The sequence below is a fragment of the Phacochoerus africanus genome, chromosome 3, assembly GCF_016906955.1.
Source record: "Phacochoerus africanus isolate WHEZ1 chromosome 3, ROS_Pafr_v1, whole genome shotgun sequence".
NCBI lineage: Eukaryota > Metazoa > Chordata > Mammalia > Artiodactyla > Suidae > Phacochoerus > Phacochoerus africanus.
Genome location: NC_062546.1, coordinates 30,561,096 through 30,588,986, shown reverse-complemented (window position 1 = coordinate 30,588,986; position 27,891 = coordinate 30,561,096). Strand labels below are relative to the sequence as shown.

The 27,891-nt window shown below is 42.4% G+C and overlaps 1 protein-coding gene across 2 annotated transcripts in view; it reads right to left on the bottom strand.

Annotated features, from left to right (window-relative positions):
• The window catches only part of PTPRA (protein tyrosine phosphatase receptor type A), a 159,682-nt gene that overhangs the window by 33,705 nt on the left and 98,086 nt on the right, over positions 1–27,891 (bottom strand). The window contains exons 5-8 of one of the 2 annotated variants that reach the window (XM_047771472.1): positions 20,892–20,918; positions 6,556–6,640; positions 4,785–4,858; positions 4,427–4,563 (exon numbers count right to left, since the gene is read on the bottom strand). In XM_047771472.1, coding sequence (XP_047627428.1) covers positions 4,427–4,563; positions 4,785–4,858; positions 6,556–6,640; positions 20,892–20,918 — 323 coding nt within the window. The remainder of the gene's footprint in view (positions 1–4,426; positions 4,564–4,784; positions 4,859–6,555; positions 6,641–20,891; positions 20,919–27,891) is intronic. The other variant, XM_047771473.1, reaches the window with a different exon arrangement.

Below are 27,891 nucleotides of genomic sequence, written 5' to 3'. Positions count from 1 at the left end.
CATGGCTTGGCTCCCACGATGCTGTGGCTTTGGTGTAGGCCAGTGGCTATAGCTCTGACTGGACCCCTAACCTAGGAACCCCCATATGGCACGGGTGCGGCCCTAAAAAAAGACAAAAATACAAAAAAAAAATCTGTAGCTATTTACCATGGCAGTTCCACTGGGCAAAGGGAAATACATCTTTTTGGGTCTATTGGGTGCTGGCCTTCAACTAATTCCTAGGAATTCAGAATGCCACTATTCTATGCTTTTATGTTAGAATGGAGCCTTTGTAGGCCAGGATATGGAATGAGTTTGGCTTGAATTGGCCTCATGTGAGGAACTACATATTTCCCCAATGTATGGTTGAAATGGAATTCTATAGCAAGCAGCAGAATAACCACACTGGCTCTCTATCCCTTTGAACAGGAACCATTACAGTATCAAGAGCAAATTCAAGTTGCTGGAGCAGTAATCTTTCTTTGTCAAAAGGCTAGGTCCCTAGGTGAGTCACAGAGACCCTAACTGCTACAGGTGACTTAAAAGTTGCAGGATAATGATGAGATAATCCATTTACATGCCAGAGATGGTGCAGTTTTGGTTTTATTTTTGGCTGCACCCACGGCATGTGGAATTTCCCAGGCCAGGGATTGAACCTGCACAACAGCAGTGACCCAAGCCACTGCAGTGACAACTACTGGATCCGTAACCCACTGTGCCACAAGAGAACTCCCAGTGAAGAACAGTTTTTAAGAATGTCAGTATAATATCACACATGAATCATGTTGAGCTGCAGATCCAAAGTTGCTTTTCCAGATGTGCCCATCTTCCTAGAGATTAACATAACCCCCTGGAATATCACCATTAATGAGGCAAGTGCACTTTTTTCCCCCTTTATGATGCACAAAGAGTACATGAAGCAGTTTCCCTTTCTTGTGAAAGAAGCAGCTTCTGTGATAAATCATCTTGACCTCTCTCTACTGTGATCTAGCTCATTGAGATTTTTGTTTCACTGTTTCATAGGACATTACCCTGACAACTATGCTGCTGACATGAAGCTGATAGGACCTGAAGAGCAGGATATTATGTATCTAAGATGTATACGCTAGACATAAAAATAAGGTGCGGGCCACCTTGGCCAAGTTTTCTAAAAGTCAGAGGCCTGCAACATGTCAGGGTATCAGCCCCCAAAGTAAAGGCCAAGTTGCTACTCCTACCCACCCCGCCCCCAACACACACACACACACACACACACATTTCAAGGAAGAGGAGTGATGCTTGCTGGGCCATTTTGGATTTTGGATACAGCATGTATCACATGCCGGTGTCCTGCTCTGGTTCATTTATTGAGTGATCTGCAAAGAGAAGGCTCTCTAGATGATTCAGGCCACAGAGAAATTAGCTCTGGTAGATTCTATGGGGGCCTAAATGTCTGTTGTTAAGGCTGAACAGGAGAATCATAATGAAAAACCTTAGGATTTGGGGACAAGATCACAATCCTGTCAGCAAGATCATGTTCCCAACTTAGCCCTGGGTTCTTGTAGACTGTAAGCCTGACCGTGGGACACTAGATATCCATACGACTTCAATTGCCCATCATCAACTAAGTATTCTGCGACTCAATAAGCTATAAATTGGGACATGTTCAGAATTCAGCTAAAGTGATGTGCACAGAATGCTTGCCAAACACCCACTCTTTCAACAGCTACCTCTGACTTCCTGATGATATTAACAGTTAACTAAAGAAGAAAAGTCCAGCCTAGTGTACAAACGACACTGTGAGACATGCTAGCCCATTCTGGAAGTAGGCTGCAGTGGGATAATCTATTTAAGGTATGGCTCTAAATGAGTATAAAAGAGAAATCCGTCCGGTGAACAGAACTTCAAGCAAGGTATCACACTATCTATTTCACTGGATGTCAGGATTTAAACCATGCCTGGGTAGCAGACAACTGGGACAAGACAAGAAATATTTATGCTCCACGTACATGCCCACCAGATGGTGCTCACTACAAGACCCAGGAGGTATTGGCTGGCCTTTCCCTTACCACCCCAGTGCAGGCCCAATGAGCACATGGACATAGTGGCCATGGGAGCACTGTTTGGCTGTCACAGTACCTACCTAAATTCACCTACCATGCCTCTAGGAACACCACTTCTATCCAGGTATTCACTGGAATGCCGTATTAGGGGACCTCCATAAACAGAATTCATTTCACAGAAAAAGCATGGCCACAGGTCACATACCCCATTCCCCAGAAGCAGCTGGCACCACAGATTACAAAACAGTAGAATGCCTAGTGGAGACCTCGCTATAGTGTTGAGGCTGGGGTGCTATCTTGTGGGAGGAGGTGAATGTTCTTAATAAAGAGCATTAAATGGTGTTGTTTTTCTAACAGCCAGAAAAAAGTGTCCAAGTTATTCCCTGAACTCTTGCCTGGTTTCTGCCCATCTCTTCTCCACACTGAAGCTAGTGATTTTCTTTGAGTGCAAATCTGACCACATCACCATCCACTCCCCCAAGCCCGCCCTTTGACGGTGGAGCAGATACGAGTGGTGACCCACCTACCCAACAACCATTCCTCCTTGCTACTAGAGCCCCTGTTCTGCAGATCATCTGCCTATCCTGTACACGACACTCTAATAATCTAGAGTGGTCTCAGCCAGCTGCAGAATGCCTATTCCCTTGTCTCTGACTGGTTTGAGGAGCATGTGACCAGGGGAATCTCCAGAAGCTTTTGGGAAGGCTTTCCTCACTAATAAAAGGAGACACACAGGGAGTTCCTGTTGTGGCTCAGCAGAAATGAACCCGACTAGTATCCCCTAGCCTGGGAACTTCCATATGCTGCACCTATGGTAGTTCTAAAAAGCAAAAAACAAAAACCAAAACAAACAAAAACAAACAAAAAAACCACACTGGAAGAAAGAGTCCTTCTTTTCCCACTGGACCTTGTTTACTTTCATGTGGTGCCTAGAACTGGGGCAGTCATTTTGGCATCAGGAGAGGAGTCAGCTTAAGAGACAAAGCTGACGTGTGGCTGAGTGGAAATGTACGAAGGACTGGAAGTTGAACAATGCCCAAACTGGTGAAGTAGCCCACTCTGGAACTGCTCCTGTGTCCTCAAATCCATTCCCTTCTCCCTAATCATTACTTTAAATAATCTATCAGCACCTCTGGTCTCAACGGCTGCAGCCCCTAACTGCATTTTCCCACTTCTATCTCCATGAGCTATTTCCTAACTAGCAGTCTGAGTCATTTTTTTTTTTTTTTCCACAATACAAATCTGGTTGGTCTGTGAAACCACTCCTTTCATGACAATCTACAAGATCTATAGCCTGGCCCAGTCATCTACATTTTCATCTCTTACTACTCTGCCTTTCAGCCACTGGGCCCTTCATTACTTTTTGAATATGCCCTTCCCTCACTCACCCTCACCACTGACAGCCTGCTCCTGATATGCCCAGAACGTTCCCCATGCCCCCTTTCTTCGAAGCCCTGTCTAAACTCTCAATTAAAAAAAAAATTTTTTTTTTTAAATGGCTGCACCTATGGCACATGGACATTCCCAGGCCAGGGGTCAAACTGGAGCTGCAGCTGTGCCCTACATCATAGCCACAGCAACATTGGATCTGAGCCGCATCTGCCCCGCAGCCTGCAGCAATGCTGGATCCTTAACCCACTGAGCAAGGCCAGGGATTAAACCTGCATCCTCACGGACATAATGTCGGGTCCTTAACCAGCTGGCCCTATAGTGGGACTTTCAAAACATCACTTTTTAAGGAAGTTCTGAGTTAGGATCAGAACCGGTGGACTGGAATCAACTGGTGGATAGCAGATTCACAAATATATTCTGCTTCCTTGAGGGAGTTATAAGACATACGAGTCTAAATACCACCCAAAGTAAGTTGAGGCCTGTGCTCTGCAGTCTGCCATGGTCCTCACTTTCCACACAGATCTACTATTGTCTGCTTAAGATACCCTGGGACCCCTGCTCTCAAGTCTAAAAGGCCACCTTTTAATATAAGCTGCTACACCTCTACATCAGCTCCTCATGTCCTATATTGCTGTTTGAACTTAGTTATTTCTGTTCTTGTTTATGAGGATTTTCCTACTGGACAGCAAGTTCCCTGAGTGTAGGGACTAGATCTGTTTTTGCTCCCCAGAAAATCTCTGGCACCCAGCACATACCAGATGCTTGGTAAGTATTTATTAAAGTAACAGACACAATGATGAATGAATGAGTGGATGGATGGATAGATGAAGGAGGTAAGGCACATCTTTTTCATTTCCTGTCCATGATCACATAGAAAAGGAGTTAGATGAACCTGGTAAAAAGTTTTTCACCTCTTAACCCATTAGAAGCCTGTTTTCTACCCCATGACTCAAAAAGGCCTAACCTTAGGGCCTTCCTCCCTGCTAACACACCAGCCTCAGCAAAGAACTCACGTTGAATTCCTCTCTGAAGAGCTTATTGTCATCAGCCATTCTCCGGTTAATCTCCTCTTCCAGCTTGTCCACAGGCAGGGGCGGATACTTCCTGTTGGTGCTTGGGGACCTGGCCAGAAGTGGTACGCTCTGGGGCTCTGCAGTGCACAAGGGGGAAGGCTGGTCAGGTGCTCTGGGGATATAGCCTTATCTGGAGACTAAATTAGGAAGGGGTTCTAGTTCATGAATCAGGTGTCCAAAAACTAGGGCTGCTCTCTCAAGTCTTTTTTTTTTGTCTTCTCTTTTAGGATGCAGAAACTCCTATTTTCTTGATTTTCTTCTCCATGAAGGTTCCCCGTGTCATTAAGGGGTGTCTTACCTACATCTTCAGTGCGGCCATTGGATAAGCGGAAAGAATTGGAATGGCTCCCAGCTTGCTTGTATTTCTTAAACCTAATGAGAAAATGTTAATAGTGAAATACTAAGTACAGAGTCAGGAGAGATCAATTGCTGGCTTTGCAGTTCCACTTATAAATTCAGTCTTTAAAAATACATTTACCAAAAAAACCAGGCTTTTTTATTTATTTATTTTTTGTTTTGTTTTGCTTGCTTTTTAGGGCCGCACCCACAGCATATGGAGGTTCCCAGGCTAGGGGTTGAATCGGAGCTACAGCTGCCGGCCTATGTCACAGCCACAGCAGATCTGAGCCGCGTCTGCGACCCACACCACAGCTCACAGCAACACTGGATCCTTAACCCACTGAGCGAGGCCAGAGATTGAACCCACAACCTCATGGTCGGATTTGTTTCTGGGGAAGTCCAAAATAGGCTTTTTTAGAGACAGGTTCTGCACACACTGAAGCAGCTCCACTGGTGACTGCATGCCTCAGGGTGCTCCTGCTCACCCTCAGCATACTGAATGCAACCCAGGTAATCCCATAGTATGTTCTGGCTTGAATGGCTCCTCTGTGCAGCTGTGGTTCTAGAATTCACTGGAGATCACAGCCATACCAGGTAGAGACAGGACATGTGGGTAGAGCACAGTAGGGGGTGGGGAGTGGGGGGTGGGGGCATAGGGCCAGAGAGAGGTAAGACTATCTAACAAAAACCCTGGTATTTTCCCACTGTAAGCAGGGCGAACCCCAGTGCTTCAGTCTGGGTGGGGGCACAGGTCTGGCCACACGTCTCCTACAGAAAGGTGAAGACATATGACAAACTGCAGGGGTGTACAAGGTTCTCCTCTCTTTATCCCTGCAGAAGAACAGAGGGAGCAGAGAGCAGCTTAAGCCAAAATGAAGGCAGAGTTTAACCTAATTAGGGTGGTGACTTTGCAGGAAGAGAACAAATGCATCTCCCTCTCCCCTCCCTTAGGTTCCCCTCCCTGGCTTTTGATCCCTGTTTGAAGACCCTGAAAGAAAGCCAGAAAGAGGAACCCTGTTACTCACATGGTTCAGTTCAGCATGCAGGGGTCAGGGATCTTAGAGGAGTTTGGGGACAAAGCCCCAACCAGAAATAAAGTGACCTTTATTGCTTCAATAGGACTACCTCTGAGGATCTTAAAACACCTATTGGTAACAACAGACTGTCTTCCTCCCTCAACCTCTAAACCACTGTCCTGGGCTTTAGGTTGAAGTGGAGTTGGAGGACAAGACTTGGGACAGATGTTGGGCTGGGTGTTAAGGAAGGCCATGTACAGCCTTTTTTTTTGGCTTTTGTCTTTGTTGTTGTTGTTGCTATTTCTTGTGCTGCTCCCGCAGCATATGGAGGTTCCCAGGCTAGGGGTTGAATCGGAGCTGTAGCCACCGGCCTATGCCAGAGCCACAGCAACTCGGGATCCGAGCCGCGTCTGCAACCTACACCACAGCTCACGACAACGCCGGATCCTTAACCCACTGAGCAAGGGCAGGGACCGAACCCGTAACCTCATGGTTCCTAGTCGGATTCGCTAACCACTGCGCCACGACGGGAACTCCCGTGTACAGCTTTTAAAACATTTCTAAGCAGCATTTCAATTTTCGGAGGACTATCATTAGTCATTCCCTTCCATCCCATTCATTGTCCTTATCCTACTGTCCTCTGGACTGTGTGGGCTTACGGAAGCCCTGGGCGGTTGAAAGAGTCCTAGAGAATGCAGAAGCGTGAGCACTCACCTTAACATGTACAGAACTATGATAATAAACACGATCACTAGCAGAGAGGACAAGGCCACCATCACTGCAATAATTGGCGTCTCATCTGAAAGCAAGAGAACAAAACATGTTGTTACCAATGCATGCAATGGGGGCCTCAAGCTGGCCGCTCAGGGAAACACCTGATGAGGAAGAAGCACTCCTCCAATGCTTCTGCAGATGGTCAGGCATGGAAAGAGAGCGAAAAGAGAATACCTCCAACTGCCAGCCCAGGTCTATCGGGCGATGAAAGGGGTACAGCACAGGGTGATGTGCCCAGCCCATCTCTGACTTATCACACATTTGTTTACTTTCTGTTTCCCTGCATTAGAATGAAAGCTCTTTGTAGGTAGAGACTTTGGCTATAAATCCAAAAACAAAAACAGTGCTTAGCACATAAGAAATACTCAAATATTTGAAAGCATGAACACATCCAACCCTGATGGCAAGCTGGTGTGCAGGGCCAACAATGTACTTTCTTCCAGGCAGAATGGGTTCTTCTAGAAAAAGATGGGAGAGGAAGGAAAAAAGACAATTTTCCTATCAAAAACCCAAATGGTTTCCTAGCACAGAGAATTTCGTTCCTGATTAAATCAAGGGGACATGATTAGATTCTTAAGCACTATGTATCCAAAAGTGCTGAGTACTCTTTTCTTTGTCACAGCCACCTTTCACCAGGACCCCAACTATACCAACATCTGGCTTGGAGATAGAGTAACTCTGCCCTCCACTCCATAGGGCCTGGCTTCCTTTCCACTCCATATTGAGCCTCATAACAGCGGACCAGGTGCTGCCTCATCCTCCTCTTCCACTTTCATGCCCCGACCACAAACTACAGAACCAGTCTGAATTGGTAACCATCTTCACCATTTTCTATCCTTTCTGGCAGCAGCACTTTCCGTTCTCTCCGTCCCCCCATGTAAAGGCCAATACTCTCATACATGCTCTGGATTACATCTATTGCTGTCACCTCGAAGACTTTCTTCTTGACCTCATTTACCCTCCTCCAGCCACCAACAGCCAGCTCCATGTCTCTCTTCACAGTTTACTTCTCACGACAGTTGTCTTATAAAACAGTTGTTTTCTCTAACACCTTATCTATGGGTACTCCTTAATTTATTCTGCTCTGACTCCTACCCTCAGTGGTGCATTTAAGCTGCTCAGCGAGGACACTAACAAATGGCATACTGCCAAATCCAATAGAAACATTCCCATCCTCATCTGATTCAACCCCTTAACAGCGTTAAATCAAAAAATATTTGTGGACCAGCAACTGTATTCCAGGCACTGTTCCAGATACTGGGAATAGAGAGGTGATCAAACAAACAGGTGAGGGAGGAAAGCAGAGGAAACTATTCATGAACAAGCCAATGATGTCAGATGGGAACAAGTGACAGGAAGAAAAAAAGGGTAAGGCGCTAGAAAGTGAAGGGTTTGGGGGAGGGAGCAGTGGCTGGCTATGTTAGAGCAGTTTGGAAGGTCTGAAGCACTAAGCACAGGTCTACGTGATGTGAAGTGAACCACACAAAGATCTGTGCAAAGACCTTTCTAGGCAGAGGGAATGGCGAGCACAATAGCCCTTAGGAGTTTGGTAGGTTCAAGAAAAAGCACAAAGACCAGTTTCGGTATAAGATGTGGCTAGAGAGGTGGGCAGAAGCCAGAAGACTTAGGGGTTGAAGGCAATGGTAACGAATGTGGATTTCATTCTGAATGTGATGAGGAACGCTATGTGATTGGAGGGCTTCAAACAGGGAAGAGATATAAATGGATTTACATTCTTTTAAAAGATCAGCTAGTTAAACTGACTCATAAGCAACAGTCATGAGGTAGGAGGTAATCCAGAAGAATGTGCTGTCATGTAAGCTAAGAACAGAATTTTTCAAGGAGGAGGGAATAATTGACTCAATCAAACACGACCACCAAATTAGGTAGGATGAAAACAGAGAAGAGAAACTGGACGCCATACCTTTTTTTTTTTTTTGGTCTTTTTAGGGCCGCACCCACAGCCTATGGAGGTTCCCAGGCTAGGGGTCGAATCAGGGCTGTAGCTGCCAGCCTACACCAGAGCCACGGCAACTCAGAATCCGACCTGCATCTGCGACCTATACTGCAACTTGCAGCAATGGTGGATCCTTAACCCACGGGAGTGGGGCCAGGGATCAAACCTGCATCCTCATGGATACTAGTTGGGTTCATTACTGCTGAGCCACAACAAGAACTCCCTGATTTTCCTTCTATCTCTCAGTTGCTCCATGTTATATTCCCTAACTAGCTGTTGCTCTTCTAACACAAATCTCTAAATGTCTGTCCTTGGCACTCTTCTCTATCTGGGTCTAAAAAGTTTCCCTCACCATTCAGTAGCTAGCACTGCCATCCACCCATCCTGCTGCTCAAGTAAGAAATGTGGAAATCTCCTTAATTCCTTCCCCATGCTATCTTCTATATCCAATCCAGTTGCAAGTTATATGTCTTAGGGCTAAAACCAATAGCTCAAACTTGTCTGCCTTTTTTACTGTTCTATTGCCACCATTCTTGTCTGAATCTCTGTACTCTGTCAACTGAATCACAGTAAGTCTCTGTCCTCTGCCAATCTATTTTCCAACAAGCAGGCAGAGTGATCTCTAAGAAAGCAGAGCAGATCATGTTCCCCTCTTATGTAAGATCTTTTGATGTTTTCCCAAGCCTTTAGAATGAAATCTAATATCCTTACCCTGGCCAATAACAACCTCCCGCCAGCCTATGCCACAGCCGCAGCAACACGGGATCTGAGCTGCATCTGCGACCTATACCACAGCTCATGGCAACGCCAGATCCTTAACCCACTGAGCAAAGCCAGGGATTGAACCCTCTATGGGGTTCCTAGTCGGATTCGTTTCCACTGTGCCACGATGCGAACTCCAGATCTTATTTTCTTTATTAGTCTCACAGAGTATTCTGTTATTTCACCTAATATCTCTTACACTTCGTAATTATATACTTATTTGCATATAGTTGATTAATGAGCGTCCCTCTTTAGACCACAAATTTTTCAAGGGCAAGGAAAACAAATCTCCTTTGCTTCTTACTATATTCATAACACCTAACACACAGAGTAGCTACTAAACAAATACTGGACTACACTAAGTGAATGAATAAAATAACTAATGGCTTACCACTAAATACGTCTGTTCAATGCCAATCACATATACTAAGTATTAAAAGAAGGTCACTAGAGACATCTGGCTTGGAGTTCCCAAGCCATATATTTCTGACTAGTATCCAGATATGAGGACGCAGGTTTGATCCTGGCCTTGCTCAGCCGGTTAAGGATCCGGCATTGATGAGAACTGCGGTGTAGGTCCCAGACAAGGCTCAGATCTGGCATTGCTGTGGCTGTGGTGCTGGCCAGCAGCTACAGCTCCGAATGGACCCCTAGCCTGGGAACCTCCATGTGCCATGGGTGCAGCCCTAAAAAAGACAAAACATCAACAAAAAAGAGATATCTGGCTCAAGAGAGTGAGCTGAAATATAATTTAATTTCTCTTTCTTTCCCAAAAGGACACTGGAATAATAGAAGAAATATAAAAATACTAATGAAATTAAAAAAGTGCATCTGGAAGGCAGCAAAGAGTGGCATCAGCAGACCAGAAACTTTGAGGGATTTTTGGAAGACAAAGCAGATGGGATTAGACTGCTGAAGAGATCAATCAGAGCTGAAGAATCTCTAGCTGAAAGCTAAGTATTAGTTTTACCAGTCTGAACCTGGAAAACACCTCAAGCTTAGAGTCAACCAGGATTGGGGATGAAAGTAGGCCTTGGAGTAGCAGGGTATTTAACAAAAGGCTTACCAACACTCCAAGGCCGAACAAGCTGTGGTGTCAGATGGAAAATCAGTGCTCTATATAGAGTGGGGTGTGCTGACGGCTTCTTTATTTAAAAAAAAAAAGGTGCATATACATATATATATATATTTTATAACTTTTTATTATGAAAAACTATCAAACCTATACAAGAGTAAAGAGAACACTAAAATGCCTGTATACTTGTGATTTCACTTTGACAATATCACTATATGTAAGTTTTTTTCACCTATACCAAGGTTTCTCAAGCCCATTCTAATAACATTAGGGGATAGGTAAGTCTCTGTTGTGGGGGGGCTGCAGTGTGTGCTGTAGGATGTTTAACAACATCTCTGGCCTCTAGCTATTAGATACCAGTAGCAAACCCCCAATTGTGAAGACCAAAATCACCTTAGCCATTGCCAAATGTTTTCTGAGAGGAAAATTACCCTGAATGTTGAGAACCACTGGACTATACCCACCCTACTGGATTACATTAAAGCAATTCTGAGACATATAATTTCAGCTGTAATTACTTCAGTAGGTAGCACTAAGAGATAAGGATTCTTAATAATCACAATACCCTGACCCTATTTAAAAAGGGGTACTATTTCTTGATACTAATTCCTTGATTTAATCTAACATTCAGTTACTGTTTAAATATCACTGATGTCTTACAAATTTTTGTTTGTTTGTTTGTTTTGCTTTGGTTAAAATTGGCAGCCAGAGAGGATGCACTACTCTAGGTCCATGGAGGGTTTCCTGGGTGAGCCTAAAGATAGAGAAAGAACAAAGGTGGTGCGTCTGAGGTTATTTTAGGCAGTCACAAGAGATGAAGGAGGAGAAAAGCTCTGCTTTGTGTCCAACTTACTAAACCATGACTGAGCCCCTGACTTAGGATATGTCCAGTTTGTGCTCCTGAAGGGATTACTGTGAGCAGTCTAATCCACTCAATGCTCCAGAGCCCTACAGGCAACCCCAACAAATACCAAGGACAGCAGAGTAACACAAGAAATAGAATAAACCTTTAAAAATATATTGCAGGGAGTTCCTATTGTGGTTCAGTGGTTAACAAACCCGACTAGCATCCATGAGGATGTAGGTTCGATCCCTGGCCTTGCTTTGTGGGTTAAGGATCCGGCGTTGCCGAGAGCTATGGTGTACGTTGTAGACAAGGCTTGGATCCTGTGTTGCTGTGGCTGTGGTGTAGGCCGTCAGCTACAACTCTGATTTGACCCCTAGTCTGAGAATCTCCATATGCTGTAGGTACAGCCCTAAAAAGACAAAAAAAATTTTTTTTAATTAAAAAAAAACTATATTGTAATTTATACGAGAGGACACTGCATTGATTTTTTTTTAAATGCCACTATAAAAATGAGGAGCAATCTCACACCTATCAGGACGGTTACTATAAAAAGTCCCAGAAAATAACAAATTTGGCCAAGATGTGGAGAAACTGGAACCCTTGAGCACTGTTGGTTGAAACGTAAAATAGGATAGGTGCTGTGCAAACAGTATGGTGGTTCCATAAAAAATTAAAAATAGGAGTTCCTTGGTGGTTCAGCAGATTAAGGATCTGGCACTGTTACTGCTGTGGCTCTGGTTACCGCTGTGTTGCAGGTTTGATACCTGGCCCAAGAACTTCCGCATGCCATGCATGTAGTCAAAAAAAAATTAGAAACAGAATTACCATATGATCCAGCAATTCCACTTTTGGGTACATACCCCAAAGAATACATTCAGAAAAATCTGAAACGGTGGGACCAACAAAGGCTTGATTTCCAAAATATACAAACAGCTCATACAATTCAATTACATAAAAACAATAAAAAAATAAGAAGATTGAAGTAGACATTTCTCCAAAGACATACATATGGTCAAAAAGCATATGGAAAGATACTCAACATCACGACTACAATGAAGTATCACTTTACACCAATCAGAATGGTCATGATTAGGAAGTCTACAAATAACAAATGCTGGAGAGAGTATGGAGAAAAGGAAACCCTCCTACACAGTTGGTGTGAATGTAAATTGGTGCAGCCACTATGGAAAACTGTGGGGAGGTTCCTTAAAGAACTAAAAATAGAGTTGACATATGATCCAGCAAGTCCATTCCTAGGTATATAGCCAGAGAAAATCATAATGTGAAAAAATTCACTGTCAGCACCTATTTACAACAGCCACGACATGTAAGCAACCCAAATACCCACTGACAGAGGAATGGATAAAGATGTGGTATATATACACACTGGAATACTTTACTCAGCCATAAAAAGAATGAAATAATGTAATTTGCAGCAACACGTATGGACCTAGAGATTATCATACTAAGTGAAGTCAAGTCAGAAAGAGAAAGACAAATACCATATGATATCACTTACATGTGGAATCTAATATAAGGCACAAATAAAGTTATCTATGAAACAGAAACAAACTCACAGACATAGAGAACAGACTTGTGGTTGCCAAGGGAGAAAAGGGTGGGGAAAGGATGGGTGGGGGGTAGGGATTAACATGCAAGCTATTATATAGAGAATAAATAAACAAACAGGATGCTGCTGTACAGCACAGGGAACTATAGTCAATATCCTGATAAGCCATGATAGAAGGAATATGTATATATATGTATAACTGAATCTCTTTGCTGTACACCTGAAACCCAACACTGTAAGTCAACTATACTTCAATTATGAACTCATGTTCATAACATCAGTCACAATAGCTGAAATGCAGAAGCAACCAAATGTTCACTGACAGATGAAGAGATAAACAAAATGTAGTATACTATATATAATGAAATATTTTTAGTCTTAAAAAGGAAGGAAGTCTCCCAAGGCAATAGAGATAAAAACAAAAATAAACAAATGGGACCTACTCAAACGTACAAGCTTTTGCACAGCAAAGGAAATCATTAAAAAAAAAAAAAAAACACACAAAAAGACAGCCTACAGAATGGGAGAAAATATTTGCAAATAATGCAACCAACAAGGGCTTAATCTCAAAAATGTACAAACAACTCATACAACTCAACAACAAAAAAAACCCAATCGAAGGAGAAGAGAGTTCCTGTTGTAGCTCAGTGGTAACAAACCTGACTAGTATCCATGAGGATATGGGTTCAATCCCTGGGCTCATTCAGTGGGTTAAGGATCCCACATTGCCTTGAGCTGTGGTGCAGGTTACAGATGTGGCTCAGATCCCCATTGCTGTGGCTGTGGCATAGGCCAGCAGCTGCAGCTCTGATTCCACCCCTAGCCTGGGAAGTTCCATATGCCAAAGGTGTGGACCGAAAAAGCAAAAAAAAAAAGGGGGGGGGGGGCAGAAGACCTAAAGAGACATTTCTCCAAAGAAGACATACAGATGGCCTGTAAGTTCATGAAAAGATGCTCAATTATCATTAATTATTAGAGCAATGCAAATCAAAACTAACAATGAGGTACAACCTCACAACAGTCAGAATGGCCATCATTAAAAAGTCTACAAATAGGAGTTCCCATCGTGGTGCAGTGGTTAATGAATCCGACTAGGAACCACGAGGTTGTGGGTTTGATCCCTGGCCTTGCTGAGTGGGTTAAAGATCCGGCGTTGTGGTGAGCTGTGGTGTAGGTTGCAGACACGGCTTGGATCCCGCGTTGCTGTGGCCCTGGCATAGGCCGGCAGCTACAGCTCCGATTGGACCCCTGGCCTGGGAACCTCCACATGCCTCGGGAGCGGATCAAGAAAAGGCAAAAAGACAAAAATAAATAAATAAATAAATAAATAAATAAATAAATAAATAAAATAAATAAATAAAAAATAAAAAGGAAGAAACATATGCTACCATATATGGATGAACAGTGAAGACAACATGCTAAGTAAGCCAGTCACAAAAAGACAAATACATTGTGATTCCATTATATGAGCTACTAAGAGTAATGAAATTCACAGAAACAGAAAGTTTAAGGTGTACAGCATAAAAATCTGACTTACATCATGAAATGATCACAGTAAGTTTAGTGAACATCCATGATCTCGTACAGATACAAAATTTAAATAGAAAAAATTTTTTCTTGCGATAACCTCTTAGGATTAACAACTTTCATATTTAACATACAGCAGAGTTAATTATATTTATTATGTTGTACCTTACATTCCTCATACTTATTTATCTTACACTGGAAGTCTACCTTTTGTGTTTGTTTTGTTTTTTTAGGGTTGCATCCGTGGCATATGGAGGTTCCCAGGCTAGGGGTCCAGTAGAAGCTGTAGCCACTGGCCTACACCACAGCCACAGCAATGCCAGATCCGAGCAGCATCTGTGACCTACGCCACAGATCACAGCAACACCGGATCCTTAACCCACTGAGTGAGGCCAGGGATCAAACCTGTGTCCTCATGGATTGTAGTCATATTTGTTTCCACTGAGCCAACAGGAACTGTGGTTTTTTTTGGTTTTTTTTTTTTTTTTTTTTTTGCTTTCTGGGGCCATGCCTGTGGCATGTGGAGGTTCCCAGGCTAGGGGTTGATTTGGAGCTGCAGGTGCCAGCCACAGCTACAGCCACAGCAATGCCAGACCTGAGCTACATCTGCAACCTACACCACAGTTCACGGCAATGCCAGATCCTTAAGCCACTGATCAGGGCCAGGGATCGAACCCTATCCTCATGAGTACTAGTCAGGTTCACTATACTGAGCCGCAATGGGAACTCCCACAGAAGCCTGTACCCTTTGACTGCCTTCATCCAATGTTCCCACCGACTACCCTCTCCCATGTCTCTGGTAACCATAAAATTATCTTTTTCCTAAGAGTGTATTTGTTGGAAAAATAACACTTCTTTGTTTTTTCATTTTTTAAAGTTTTATTGAAGTATAGTTAATTTACAATGTTTCCAGTGCTTTGTTAACTCTCCAAAGCTTTCAGGTCAAACAGTCCTCTATCATAAAAGTCAGATTTTACCTCTTGACATCTGAATTACACCCATGTTTTTGATATAGTTAAAGACAACGCAGGGAGTTCCCTGGTGGACTAGTGGTTAGAATTCAGCACTTTTACCACTGTGGCCTAAGTTTAATCCCTGGACTGGGAACTGAGATCTCACATCAAGACAAGACAGATATTCTGTGATAATCTATATGGGGAAGGAATCTGAAAAAGAATGGATGCGTGTGAATGTATAAGTGCATCATTTTATTGCACAGCAGAAATTGCGACAATATTGTAAATCAACTATACTTCAATAAAACTTAAAAAAAAAAAAGACAATACAGATAGTAAAGATGTCCCCAGGGCTACATGGGCAAAGGAGACTCAGATCTATTAAGAAAGCAGGAGAGAATTTATAGCTCCTTGTATCAAATCTCAGACTTGACGATGGGCTCAGAATCAAGTCACCCTCCTAGGGCTCCTCCCAATCTGGACAGATTCATAACGTCATCATGTTTAGCCTTGTCCTGATCTGGGCCCTCTGGAGAAGTGGCCTTGCATGATACAGGCAAGACAGGAACAGTGGTCCATTCCCTGCCACACCCACCCCCACCCTCCATCCCCCAACCATCCATTCTAAGCAAAAAAAATTCACTTCCTAGACTCAGGCCACAGGGTATCATTTTAAAAGTACTAAAACAGTGGTCTGGGACAATAGTTATCTATTTGCTTATATTCCCTTTCCAAGAAAACAAAGGGTCACATTATTCTAAGGGCTCACATGTAGACAAGTGAGTCACCCAAGGACTTAAAACACACCTTGGTCAAATAATCAGTGAAGTAAAAGCTATCCTCCTTTAGCCTCAGTTTCTAAGGCCCATTTTTTTTCTTGTCGCCACACTTTTTGGCAGAAGTATTTATCAATTCTCAAAGGCATTATAGTTTTTTGTTTGTTTGTTTGTTTGTTTTTTGCCTTTTTGCCATTTCTTGGGCCGCTCCCGTGGCATATGGAGGTTCCCGGGCTACGGGTCGAATCGGAGCTGCAGCTGCCAGCCTATGCCAGAGCCATAGCAACACAGGATCCGAGCCGAGCCGCGTCTGCGACCTACACCACAGCTCACGGCAACGCCGGAACCCTGACCCACTGAGCAAGGGCAGGGATCGAACCCTCAACCTCATGGTTCCTAGTCGGATTTGTTAACCACTGTGCCACGACGGGAACTCCGGCATTATAGTTTTAAGTGCTTCCTTTTAAGTTACTAAGTGCTCTAAAAACAGCTTCAAGAGCCCGAACCTCTGGGCTGAAACCAATCACTGTTGTCTTGGGCAAAATTACCATTTGGAGCCCTATATTTCTATTGCTCATCCATCTTCCAGAGGACCTCTGGAGTTATCTTTTTAAAACAAAAATCTGACTGTGTCATGCCCTTTCTTATCACCAGGAGACACTGGGACTCCTGAGCTCATTGCACCACTGCAGAGACCACCACCACTTCCCAACACATGCACATCAACCATGCATGGCTCCTCAAACATGTCTCCTTGCTTTTACCCCATCCAGTGATCATTTTCCTAAGTACCATATTAATTTAAACTGCCAATATCTCACCTTCATGCCTTCCCCCCCACCAGTATAGTGAGTCTTTTAAGCTCTCTTCATAGCACTTTGTATGGTATATCTAATAGCAGGTAGCTGAGCGGACTTTTTGAGTCTTGGTGTTCACAAGTTTTTTCCATGAGACAGGGAACTTTTTTTTTCTTCCTTTCTGGATTCCTCAGCACTTCACAGGTGCTGAATGAATATATTATTAAAAAGGTGCTTGGGGAAAGCCATCATAAACGAAGTTGACATAATAATGTCACTTACTACGATAATCCCCAAAAATCTCTTTAACAAGAACATCAACCCCATTCTAGACCCCAAATCTAGCACAATATTGAAGGAAAAAGCCAGAGAGCAGGTGATCTGATCTGAGGCTAAAAAACTTTAAGGAGCCTCTGCAGTGTAATAGAACGTTTATCTTGCCTGGTTCTAGAACTCTTTCATTCAAGGACTCCTTCACAAATATTAATAGTGTACTACTCCAGATATTAAAAATACCTCAGTTACATAAATTATTATATCTAAAATAATTTAAAGTTTGGTTAGAAAAGCCTTATCCTGTGTTCTTTCTATTTAAGAAATATCAGTTATAAGTTCTTCATGTGATACCCTAATTTAAAAAACTACTGGGATCCTGCTGTGGCACAGTAGGTTAAGAATCCAACTGCAGCAGGTTGGAGGTGTGGGTTTGATCCCCAGCCTGGTGCAGTGGGTTAAAGGATCTGGCATTGCCACAGCTGCCGCTTGGGTCAAAGCTGCAGCTCAGATTCACTCCCTGGCCCAGGAACTTCTCCATATCACGGGCCATAAAGAAAAGAGTTATGGTAGTTTTATGGTAGTAAGCTGCAGGGTGACTCTGCCTTGGGAGGCCAAGAAGTGCCCTTGTTTCCATGAATTCCGATTGAAGGACAGATTCCTGATCCTCTTAGGCTCCCATCTAATTAACAGTAATGGAAACAGTGATGGTGGTAGTAGGAGTTGCTGAACAACTGCTATATGCTGACCAAGCACTAGTTCAATGATACTCCATTCCTCGCAACAACCCTATAAAGGAAATTCTGTTCCCATCCTATCTTGCAAATGGCAAAAGGAGGCACAGGAATTAAATACCTACCCCACCCTGCTGGTAAGTGGTAGAGTCAACATACAAACTCAGGTGGTCTAGCTCCAAAGCCCACGTGTTATTTAACCACTGCATATACTACCTCTCCAAATACGCTACTATGCCATTCGCTCCCCAGCCTTAATGCATATATCAAAACCATTCAATAGCATTTTCTTAGATGGGACAATTGCTATGAATGGGAGCAGGCATCGCTGTCTTGATCAAACTTTAAGAGAACAATAGCAATTATTACAGATTCTCCTTCAGGACCGAAGAACCCATCACCCAGCTGCTGGGAGGGTCAGCAGCTAATGGCTCTCAGCCAAGTCTTTCCCTAGGAACCGCCCTTAGCTCAAGAGAGTACCCAGATCCACGGAGAGCCTCCCTCCCACCCTATTCTACCTCCAGAGTTTCCTGTGGGACTGGCTGATAGCCTTTCTCCAACCACATGGCATCTCATTTCCTCCCTTTACCCAATACTTCACTGCCTGACAGGTGCTGCACGGGAGTCTCCATTTCAGGGTCAATTTCCCATAAACAAAACTAATAAAACTGAGATATAAAACTAGTGAAGACTAAATAATGACCAGAGAATATACTTATGACCACAGACTTCTTGGTGAAGAGGTACTTGGTAGATAATGCCAGAACTGGATCTAATCCATTACTATATATTACACAAATCATCCAAACTAACACCAGTGAAAATGCTTTAAAAGCAAAGCTGGCTACAGACGGACAAATATTGTATAATTTCACTGAAATGAGATACACAGAATAGATAAATTAGATGGTAGTGATGACTGCACAACAATGTGAATATACTTAATACCACTGAACTGCGTGGTAAAAATGATAAATTTTATATTATTTATATTTTTCAAAATTAGGGAAAGCCTAGCTCTACTGAAATAATTTAGAAGACATTAAAAAAAATAATGCACATGAGAAAATTACCAGTTTCTTCAACTTTGAAAGAAAAGAAGCAAAGCTGATTGCCTCCTTTCCTCTCTCTCTTTTTTTTTGGCCGTGCCCATGGCATGTGTAAGTTCTCAGGTCAGGGATTGAACCTGCACCACAGTAGCACTTGAGCTGCTGTGGTGACACCAGATCCTTAATCCACTGTGCCACAAGGGAACTCCTCTCTTCCTCTCTTTATATTCTTTTATGCCCTGTCAATTAAAACACCAGCTATTGCTGTTCAAAAGTATCCAAAAGGCCAATGCAAAAAAATTTCTAACCCTTGGCTATTTTCCTGATGGCCTAGTGGGTTAAGGATCTAGCACTGTCACTGCTGTGACACAAGTTCAACCCCTGGCTCGGGAACTTCTGCATGCCGTAGGCACAGGCAAAATAAATTAAGAAAAAAAAATTTTTCTAACCCTTAACCATCTAAATATCATTCGCTTATTATTAGAAAACCCATTATAATGCAAATGTTTCAAAACAATAGCCTCATTTCTCAAAAAGCACTTGACTTTATGTATGCCTCTTCATTTTCCTTTTTGGTCAAAAGCAATTATACAAAATTATTTTTTAAACTTAAAAAGACTTACCAAAAAAAAAAAGAAAGAAAGAAAAAAAAGTAAAAAAAAAAAGGAGTTCCCGTCGTGGTGCAGTGGTTAACGAATCCGACTAGGAACCATGAGGTTGCGGGTTCGGTCCCTGCCCTTGCTTAGTGGGTTGACAATCCGGCGTTGCCGTGAGCTGTGGTGTAGGTTGCAGACGCGGCTCAGATCCCGTGTAGCTGTGGCTCTGGCATAGGCTGGTGGCTACAGCTCCGATTTGACCCCTAGCCTGGGAACCTCCATATGCCGAGGGAGCGGCCCAAGAAATAGCAAAAAGACAAAAAAAAAGACTTACTATATTAGTATGTCTCAATTAGTAAGAATCTAGATAATTAAGGTAATTTATTTCTTTTTAATCATAATATTGAAACTACTCAAATCCCTATTAGTCGGCTATGTAAAACGGGTAATGTCTGGGGCAAGGAAAAGGCTGAAGAGTAAGAAAAGGCTAAGCAGAGCGAGGAATCATAGATCTCATGTTTAATTTTGAAGCCTACCACTTTGACTTTTGCTGTACAGAGTATCTACTTTTCTGATTCAAATGTTCCCTACTTAATGCGACTTCATAAGCCTTCAAGTATTCCATTACTTATGCAGGAAAAACTGTGCATGGTTAAATAATGGAATCAGAAAATATCTCAAAAAGTCTGATTAGATAAAATAGGAAATCCATGAAAAAAACTGCTTCCCAGATTAATATTTTCCAAACTCAAATGCAATGATCATTTCTTAGGCTGTTGGATAATCTACTTTACCCTCTTTAACGGTAGCCTTTCTATGGTCCTAGGCAAAATGTGTCATTTCTATACATGCGTACCCATGATTTCTCTTCTCCAGTGACTAGGGGTATAGCAGTCCTGCTTAGACCTCTGACACAGCATCTCCAGCCACAGGGACTTTATACCAGAGGGCTGAAAATTCATAACACCCATATAAAGTGACAAAAGGTCGACATTTTATAGATGAGGGAAAAAAACAACAAAAAGCTAGGGTGTTTAAAGGTAATCAAAGGAAAAAAATTAACAATGGTGTGGAAATTATAGCTTAATATCATCAAAGGATAATATTAACAAGGTATTGTGATAAAGACACACTGTTTATAATACATCATAGCTCTTGGAATCTGTAATCTACATTTAAAAATATAATGAATATTTGTTTCTGTTACTCCTCTCCATGGGGTTAATATGGAAACAATGCAAGGAAAAGTAAACACATAACAACCAGAGATGCACAAGGTTACTACAGACTGTGAGCAGAGGAAACACAAATATCGTACACTGTAAAAAGGACAACAGACACAAGGTGAATAGCTCACCTCTTCTGTCCTTCGAGTCAGAATTACCTGTGTAATAAGTAAAAAATAGAAACATTCACTCAGATTAAAGAAAAACATTATTATTCAACCTAAGGTAAGACAAAATAAGCTCTAGGAATAGGGATACTTTCCCTCTGTATATGTAGGGGCTAGAACGAGACAGCCTCCAACCCCTGGGAAATAAGATTGCCCAGACTCACCAAACTTTTTTTTTTTTTTTGGTCTTTTTGCTATTTCTTGGGCTGCTCCCTCGGCATATGGAGGTTCCCAGGCTGGGGGTCTAATCGGAGCTGTGGCCGCCAGCCTATGCCAGAGCCACAGCAATGCGGGATCCGAGCCGCGTCTGCAACCTACACCACAGCTCACGGCAACGCCGGATCATTAACCCATTGAGCAAGGGCAGGGACCGAACCCGCAACCTCATGGTTCCTAGTCGGATTCGTTAACCACTGCGCCACGACGGGAACTCCTCACCAAACTTTTATCAATGGTTTGCCCTTCTCTCTGAGTGCAAAAACAATGCAGTATCAATATACACAAAAAGCACAAGAACACAAAGAGAGACACAAACACAATGGTTCTTGTGGTCTTTATGTCTTTCTGGGCCATTAAAATGCAAGAGGGCGAAGTTAGAAATATAAAAGACCTAAATGATAATAGATAACAAAATCTAATTGGCATAGGCTAAACTCCATATACTAATAGAGAAAATCTTTTCTAAGGTTTATGGAATATCCACAAGCCCTGATAAATTCCTCATAGTAGAAACAGTACAGATAATATTCCTTTATCATAATGCAATACAACTAGAAATTTAAAAAGTAGGAAAACAATTGAAAATTAAAATCAAAACCAAGCAACAGAGTTCCCATTGGGCTCAGCAGAAACAAACTCGACTAGTATCCATGAGGATGCAAGTTCGATCGCTGGCCTTGCTCAGTGGGTCAAGGAGCCAGCTTTGTCTTGAGCTGTGGCACAGGTCAAAGACGAGGCTCGGATCTGGCATTGCTGTGGCTGTGGTGTAGGCCAGCAGCTGCAGCTCCGATTTGATCCCTTAGCCTGGGAACTTCAATATGCCACAGGTGCGGCCCTAAAATAAAAACAAAAACAAACTGCAAAATATCTAAAAAAATCACAAATCACACTTGTGGCACAATCTATCAACTTGTCCTCAATATCAATCAGTCTCTTCCTCTTCTCGCCTTTGGTAGGAACATCGCCCCCTCTTTAAATGAGCATAAAGCTGCCCAGTTAGATTCTAGGTGGAGTCATATGAAGAATTCCAATCAATGGGAGGTGAACACAAGTGATGAATTTTAGTGTGTCTTTGTCAGGGGAGCTTAGACCACAACCTAACTAATACAACTACCTATAGGAAAACTTATGGGCTACGGCTAAAGCAGTGCTTATAAAAAAGCATAGCATTAAGTTATATCAAATAAATATAAATGAAGCATTCAATTCAGGAAGATAGAAAAAGCACAAAATAAATCTCAGAAAAAATATGAAGAAAGAAATGAATGAAATAAAAACTAAAAAAATGACAGAATTAATAAATACACAATAGCAGCTCTTTGGAAGAAAAAAGCAACAAACCATGAAATAGATAAATCTAAAGTTAGTTAGGAGTTCCCGTCATGGCTCAGGTTGTTAACGAATCTGACTAGGAACCGTGAGGTTCCGGGTTCGATCCCTGGCCTTGCTCAGTGGGTTAAGGATCTGGCGTTGCCGTGAGCTGTGGTGTAGGTTGCAGACGCGGCTTGGATCCCTTGTTGCTGTGGCTCTGGCGTAGGCCAGTGGCTACAGCTCTGATTCAACCCCTAGCCTGGGAACCTCCATATGCTGCGGGAGCGGCCCAAGAAATAGCAACAACAACAACAACAAAAAAAGACAAAAGACAAAAAAAAATCTGGAAGAGATATTTGCAGATGAAATGATTTGAAGACTTAAGATTATTGTAGAAAATTATGCCAAACACCAAGGAAGTTAGTTAAAATGATCGGTATAAAAATATACCTTAAAAAAAAAGTCAATGGCCTTATGGTGTTCAGCTAAAACTAAAAACAATGTTATATTGTCAATTATATCTTAATTTTTAAAAAATCGATAAGTTTTGGAGTTCCTGTCGTGGCTCAGAGGAAACAAATCTGACTAGCATTCATGAGGACAAAGGTTCAATCCACGACCTCAGTGGGTTAAGGATCCGGCGTTGCTATGAGCTGTGGTGTAGGTTGCAGATGTGGCTTGGATCCGCTGGTGCTGTGGCCCTGGCATAGGCCCTAGCCCGGGAAACTCTGTAAGCTGCGGGTGTGGCCCTAAAAAGACCAAAAAAAAAACAAAACCAAAAAACATCGATAGGTTTCATATCCCCAACAGCAGCCAGTTAGAAGGCATAATATTCTATCTATACTAATAAAAACCAAAAAACAACAAAACAAAAAGAAAAACTTTTGAAATATTTAGAAATAAGCTGAACATGTGCGACACAAGTGGTAAGAAACACAAAATAAAACACTTTGGCAAATGCAACATGCAGCATTTTTGGATAAGAAGACTTAAATACATCAACTGATTCTGTCAATCTAAACCTAGAATGATCAAAAAAAACTTTTCTCCGGTTATACAATAAATTGATTCTTTTTTGTTTTTGTTTTTGTTTTTTTTTTTAGGGTCACACACTTGGCATATGAAAGTCCCAGGCTAGGAGTCGAACTGGAGCTACAGCTGCCAGCCACAGCCGCAGCAATGCCGGATCCAAGCCACCTCTGTGACCTACACCACAGCTCACAGCAACGCTAGATCCCCAACCCACTGAGTGAGGCCAGGGATCGAATCCCCATCCTCATGGATACTAGTTGGATTTGTTTCTACTGCACCACAACGGGAACTCCCAATAAACTGATTCTAACGTTCATGAAGAAAAATAATCAAGAATTGCTAGGGGAGTTCCTGTCGTGGCGCAGTGGTTAACGAATCCGACTAGGAACCATGAGGTTGCGGGTTTGGTCCCTGCCCTTGCTCAGTGGGTTAACGATCCGGCGTTGCCGTGAGCTGTGGTGTAGGTTGCAGACGCGGCTCGGATCCCGCATTGCTGTGGCTCTGGCGTAGGCCGGTGGCTACAGCTCTGATTCAACCCCTAGCCTGGGAACCTCCATATGCCGCGGGAGCGGCCCAAGAAATAGCAACAACAACAACAAAAAGATTAAAAAAAAAAAAAAAAAGAATTGCTAGGGAGTTCCCATTGTGGAATAGTGGGTTAAGAATCTGGCACTTCTGCAAACTGGGGTGTAGGTAGCAGATGTGGCTTGGATCCAGTCTTGCTGTGGCCATGGCATAGGCTGGCAGCTGCAGCTCTAATTCCACCCCTAGTCTGGGAACTTTCATGTGCTGCAGGTATGGCCCTAAAAATAAGAAAAAAAAAAAAAGAACTGCTGGCAAAATTCTGAAAAAAAGATTAAGAAGAGATTCTCACCTTATCAGATATTAAGCACTTTAGCATTTTATAAAGTCACGATTATTAAAATAGTGGGGTTCTGTACATGAACAGAGAAAAAGATTAACAGAAAATACGGCCCAGAAAGAGAACTCAAATACATATGGGAGCCTAAATACATATCAAAACTCAATATGTGGAGTTCCTGCTGTGGCTCAGGGGTAACAAACCTGACTAGTTTCCATGATAGGGTTTGACCCTGGCTTCGCTCAGTGGGTTAAGGATCTGGCCTTGGGATGAGCTGTGGTATAGGTCGCAGAGGTGGCTTGGATCTCACATTTGCTGTGGCTCTGGTATAGGCTGGCAGCTATAGCTCTGATTCAACCCCTAGCCTGGGAACCTCCATATGCCATACTTGTGGCCCTTAAAAAAAAAAAAAACCTCAATATATGCTAAAGGTGGCATTTCACCGCAATGAGGGAAAAAAAGATTATGCTTTAAAGGGTACTGGGAACAATTAGTTAACCATTTAGGAAAAAACCAGATCCATAGCTCACACTTTACATCAGAATAAACTCCAGATCAAAGATTTAAGCATACACACACGTGCACACACACACACAGAAGAAACCAAAAGAGTCTAGAAGAAAAAATAAAATTATTGTATAATTTGCCTTCCTATATATGATCTAATACCTCAAAAACATTTAGTTAAAACAAACTGATAATTTAAATAAAAACTGCTAACAACAGCTTCTGTAATGCAGAAAAACCAGATGACCATCTGAGACAAATATCTTCAATCTTTTCATAAATAAGCAAAAGGCTCATCTCCGTAACATTAAAGATCTTCTATGAATGAGAAAAACCTGACATACTAATATGAAAAAGGATAATAATAAAGGATGCCAACAGAGTTCTCAAAAAAAAATATAAATGTTCCTTCCAAATATGGAAAGATGCTCAATCTCACTCAGTAAAATGCAAATTAAAGCTACACTGATAGAGTTCTCTTGTGGTGCAGGAGGTTAAGGATCTGCTATTGTCACTGCAGCAGCTCAGGTCACGGCCAAAAAGAAAAACAATAAAAAAGCTACACTGAAATACTAATGTTCACCAATCTGACACAGATCCAGGTATTTGATAATTTACTGACTAAAGAACGTGTAGGAAAATAGGCACTCCAGCACACAACCTACAGGAAGATATTTCCCTGTAGTGGCAGACCTGGCAATATCCAATGTCAATTTATTTATTTATTTATTTATTTTTAATTTTTTTATTTTTTTGGTCTTTTTGCTATTTCTTTGGGCCGCTCCCGCGGCATATGGAGGTTTCCAGGCTAGGGGTCAAATCGGAGCTGTAGCCACCGGCCTACGCCAGAGCCACAGCAACTAGGGATCCGAGCCGCATCTGCAACCTACACCACAGCTCACGGCAACGCCGGATCATTAACCCACTGAGCAAGGGCAGGGACCGAACCCGCAACCTCATGGTTCCTAGTCGGATTCGTTAACCACTGCGCCACGACGGGAACTCCCCAATGTCAATTTAAAATGCACACTTAGGAGTTCCTGTCGTGGCGCAGGGGTTAACGAATCCGACTAGGAACCATGAGGTTGCAGGTTCGGTCCCTGGCCTTGCTCAGTGGGTTAAGGATCTGGCGTTGCCGTGAGCTGTGGTGTAGGTTGCAGACGCGGCTCGGATCCCGAGTTGCTGTGGCTCTGGCGTAGGCCGGTGGCTACAGCTCCGATTCGACCCCTAGCCTGGGAACCTCCATATGCCGCAGGAGCGGCCCAAGAAATAGCTAAAAAGACAAGACAAAAAAAAAAAAAAAGCACACTTAAAATAATTTATCCTAGGGGAGTTCCCTGGTGGTTTAGTGTTTAGGACTCTGTGCTTTCACTGCTGCAGCCCGGTTCAATCCCTGGTATCCAAACTGAGATCCCATATGAAGCTGCTACATACCTGGGGGGCGGGGGCAGGAACGCTACCTATATTCTCATAAATGCTTGAATAGACAAACAGCATTGTTTAAAAGAGTACTCTGGAGTTCCCACTGAGGCACAACAGGTGGCACCTCTACAGCGCCAGGATGCAGGTTCTACACCTGGCCTGGCACAATGGGTTAAAGGATCCAGCATTGCTGCATTTGTGGCACAGGTTGCAACTGCAGCTCAGATCTGATCCCTGGTCCTCGAAGTCCATATGCTGTAGAGAGCAAAGCAAAAAAAAAAAAAAAGAGTACTCTAATAATAACCTTAACTAGGCTAATAGAGGAAACTGGATAAATACATCAGAGTAAATAAAGCCACAAAATGAGGCAGCTCTTTAATATAGAAAGGTATGATAGGCTAATTGAAAAAATAATGTGTAGAAATATACATGGTATATTTTTACCTGTGTTATAAATGGAAGAAGAATGTGTATTTATATATATGTACATGTACTTTAAAAAAAGAGAAAAACATATTCAAAGCAAAAGTCAATAGGAAAAAAAATTAAGAAGATTAAAGAATTAATTCAGGATACATCCAATATCTAAATAATAAGAATTTTAGGAGGACAGAGAAAATGAAAGAGGGAAGAAAAATTTTGAAGAAGTACAAGGAAATTTCTTAGACTGAAGGACCAAAGCTCTAAAGGTCCTCTCTTAACATCATGAATGAAAAAGACCCATTTAAGAGTTTCCTGGTGGCCTTGTGGTTAAGGATTCAGTATTGTCCTAATGGATACTAGTCAGGTTTGTTACTGCTGAGCCACAATGGGAACTCCCAAATACTGATTTTTATCAAAAGTTATGATGTAACAATCATGGAAGGATAAAATGGTGTCAATGAGGAGTGTGGGGTTTAAGACTATAACATCCTGATAAACCATGAAGTTTTCCTTTTACTGATCTTGAATAAAAATCACCAGTGAAATGCAGTCCGTCTCTTCTGAGACATGAAATGTGTTAACTGTATAATTACAGGTTTCTCAGCCACAGCTTAATTTGGATCTATGGCAGATTACAGAAAATGTGGTTCCCTGACAACAGTGTGGCATGGCCATCGAAAAAAAAAATAGGTCTAACTTTCTACCTGACAGTATTTAGACCTAAGGCAAATCATTTAACCTCTACGGTCTTACATTAAGCATCTACTAAAACCCACCATCATTCATTCTTGTACACATATGAAGAAACTGAGGTACAGAGGTTAAATAAACTTGTCTATTGTCGTACGACTAGCATATGGCACAGCTGAGATTTGAACTCAGTAGTGTGGCTCAGCAGATGGCTCATCTTAACTGCAGATGCTGCACAACCTTTACAGTGAAAATACGGGATTGAAGCTGGCAGGTGCAGGGTTGGAGTTGTAAGGTCTATATAAAAGATGTCATCTGTAGTAACCAAATGAGATTCAATTCAATAAATATGTCCCCCCCGCCACGAGCCATACGTGATCCCACCCTGGGGGCACTCACCATCTAACTAGGATAGAATATACACCAAGGGGTGAGACCAACCAAGGGGAACAGTGATTTTTTGCTAGAAAAGGAATAACAATTATACAGCTGCCAAGG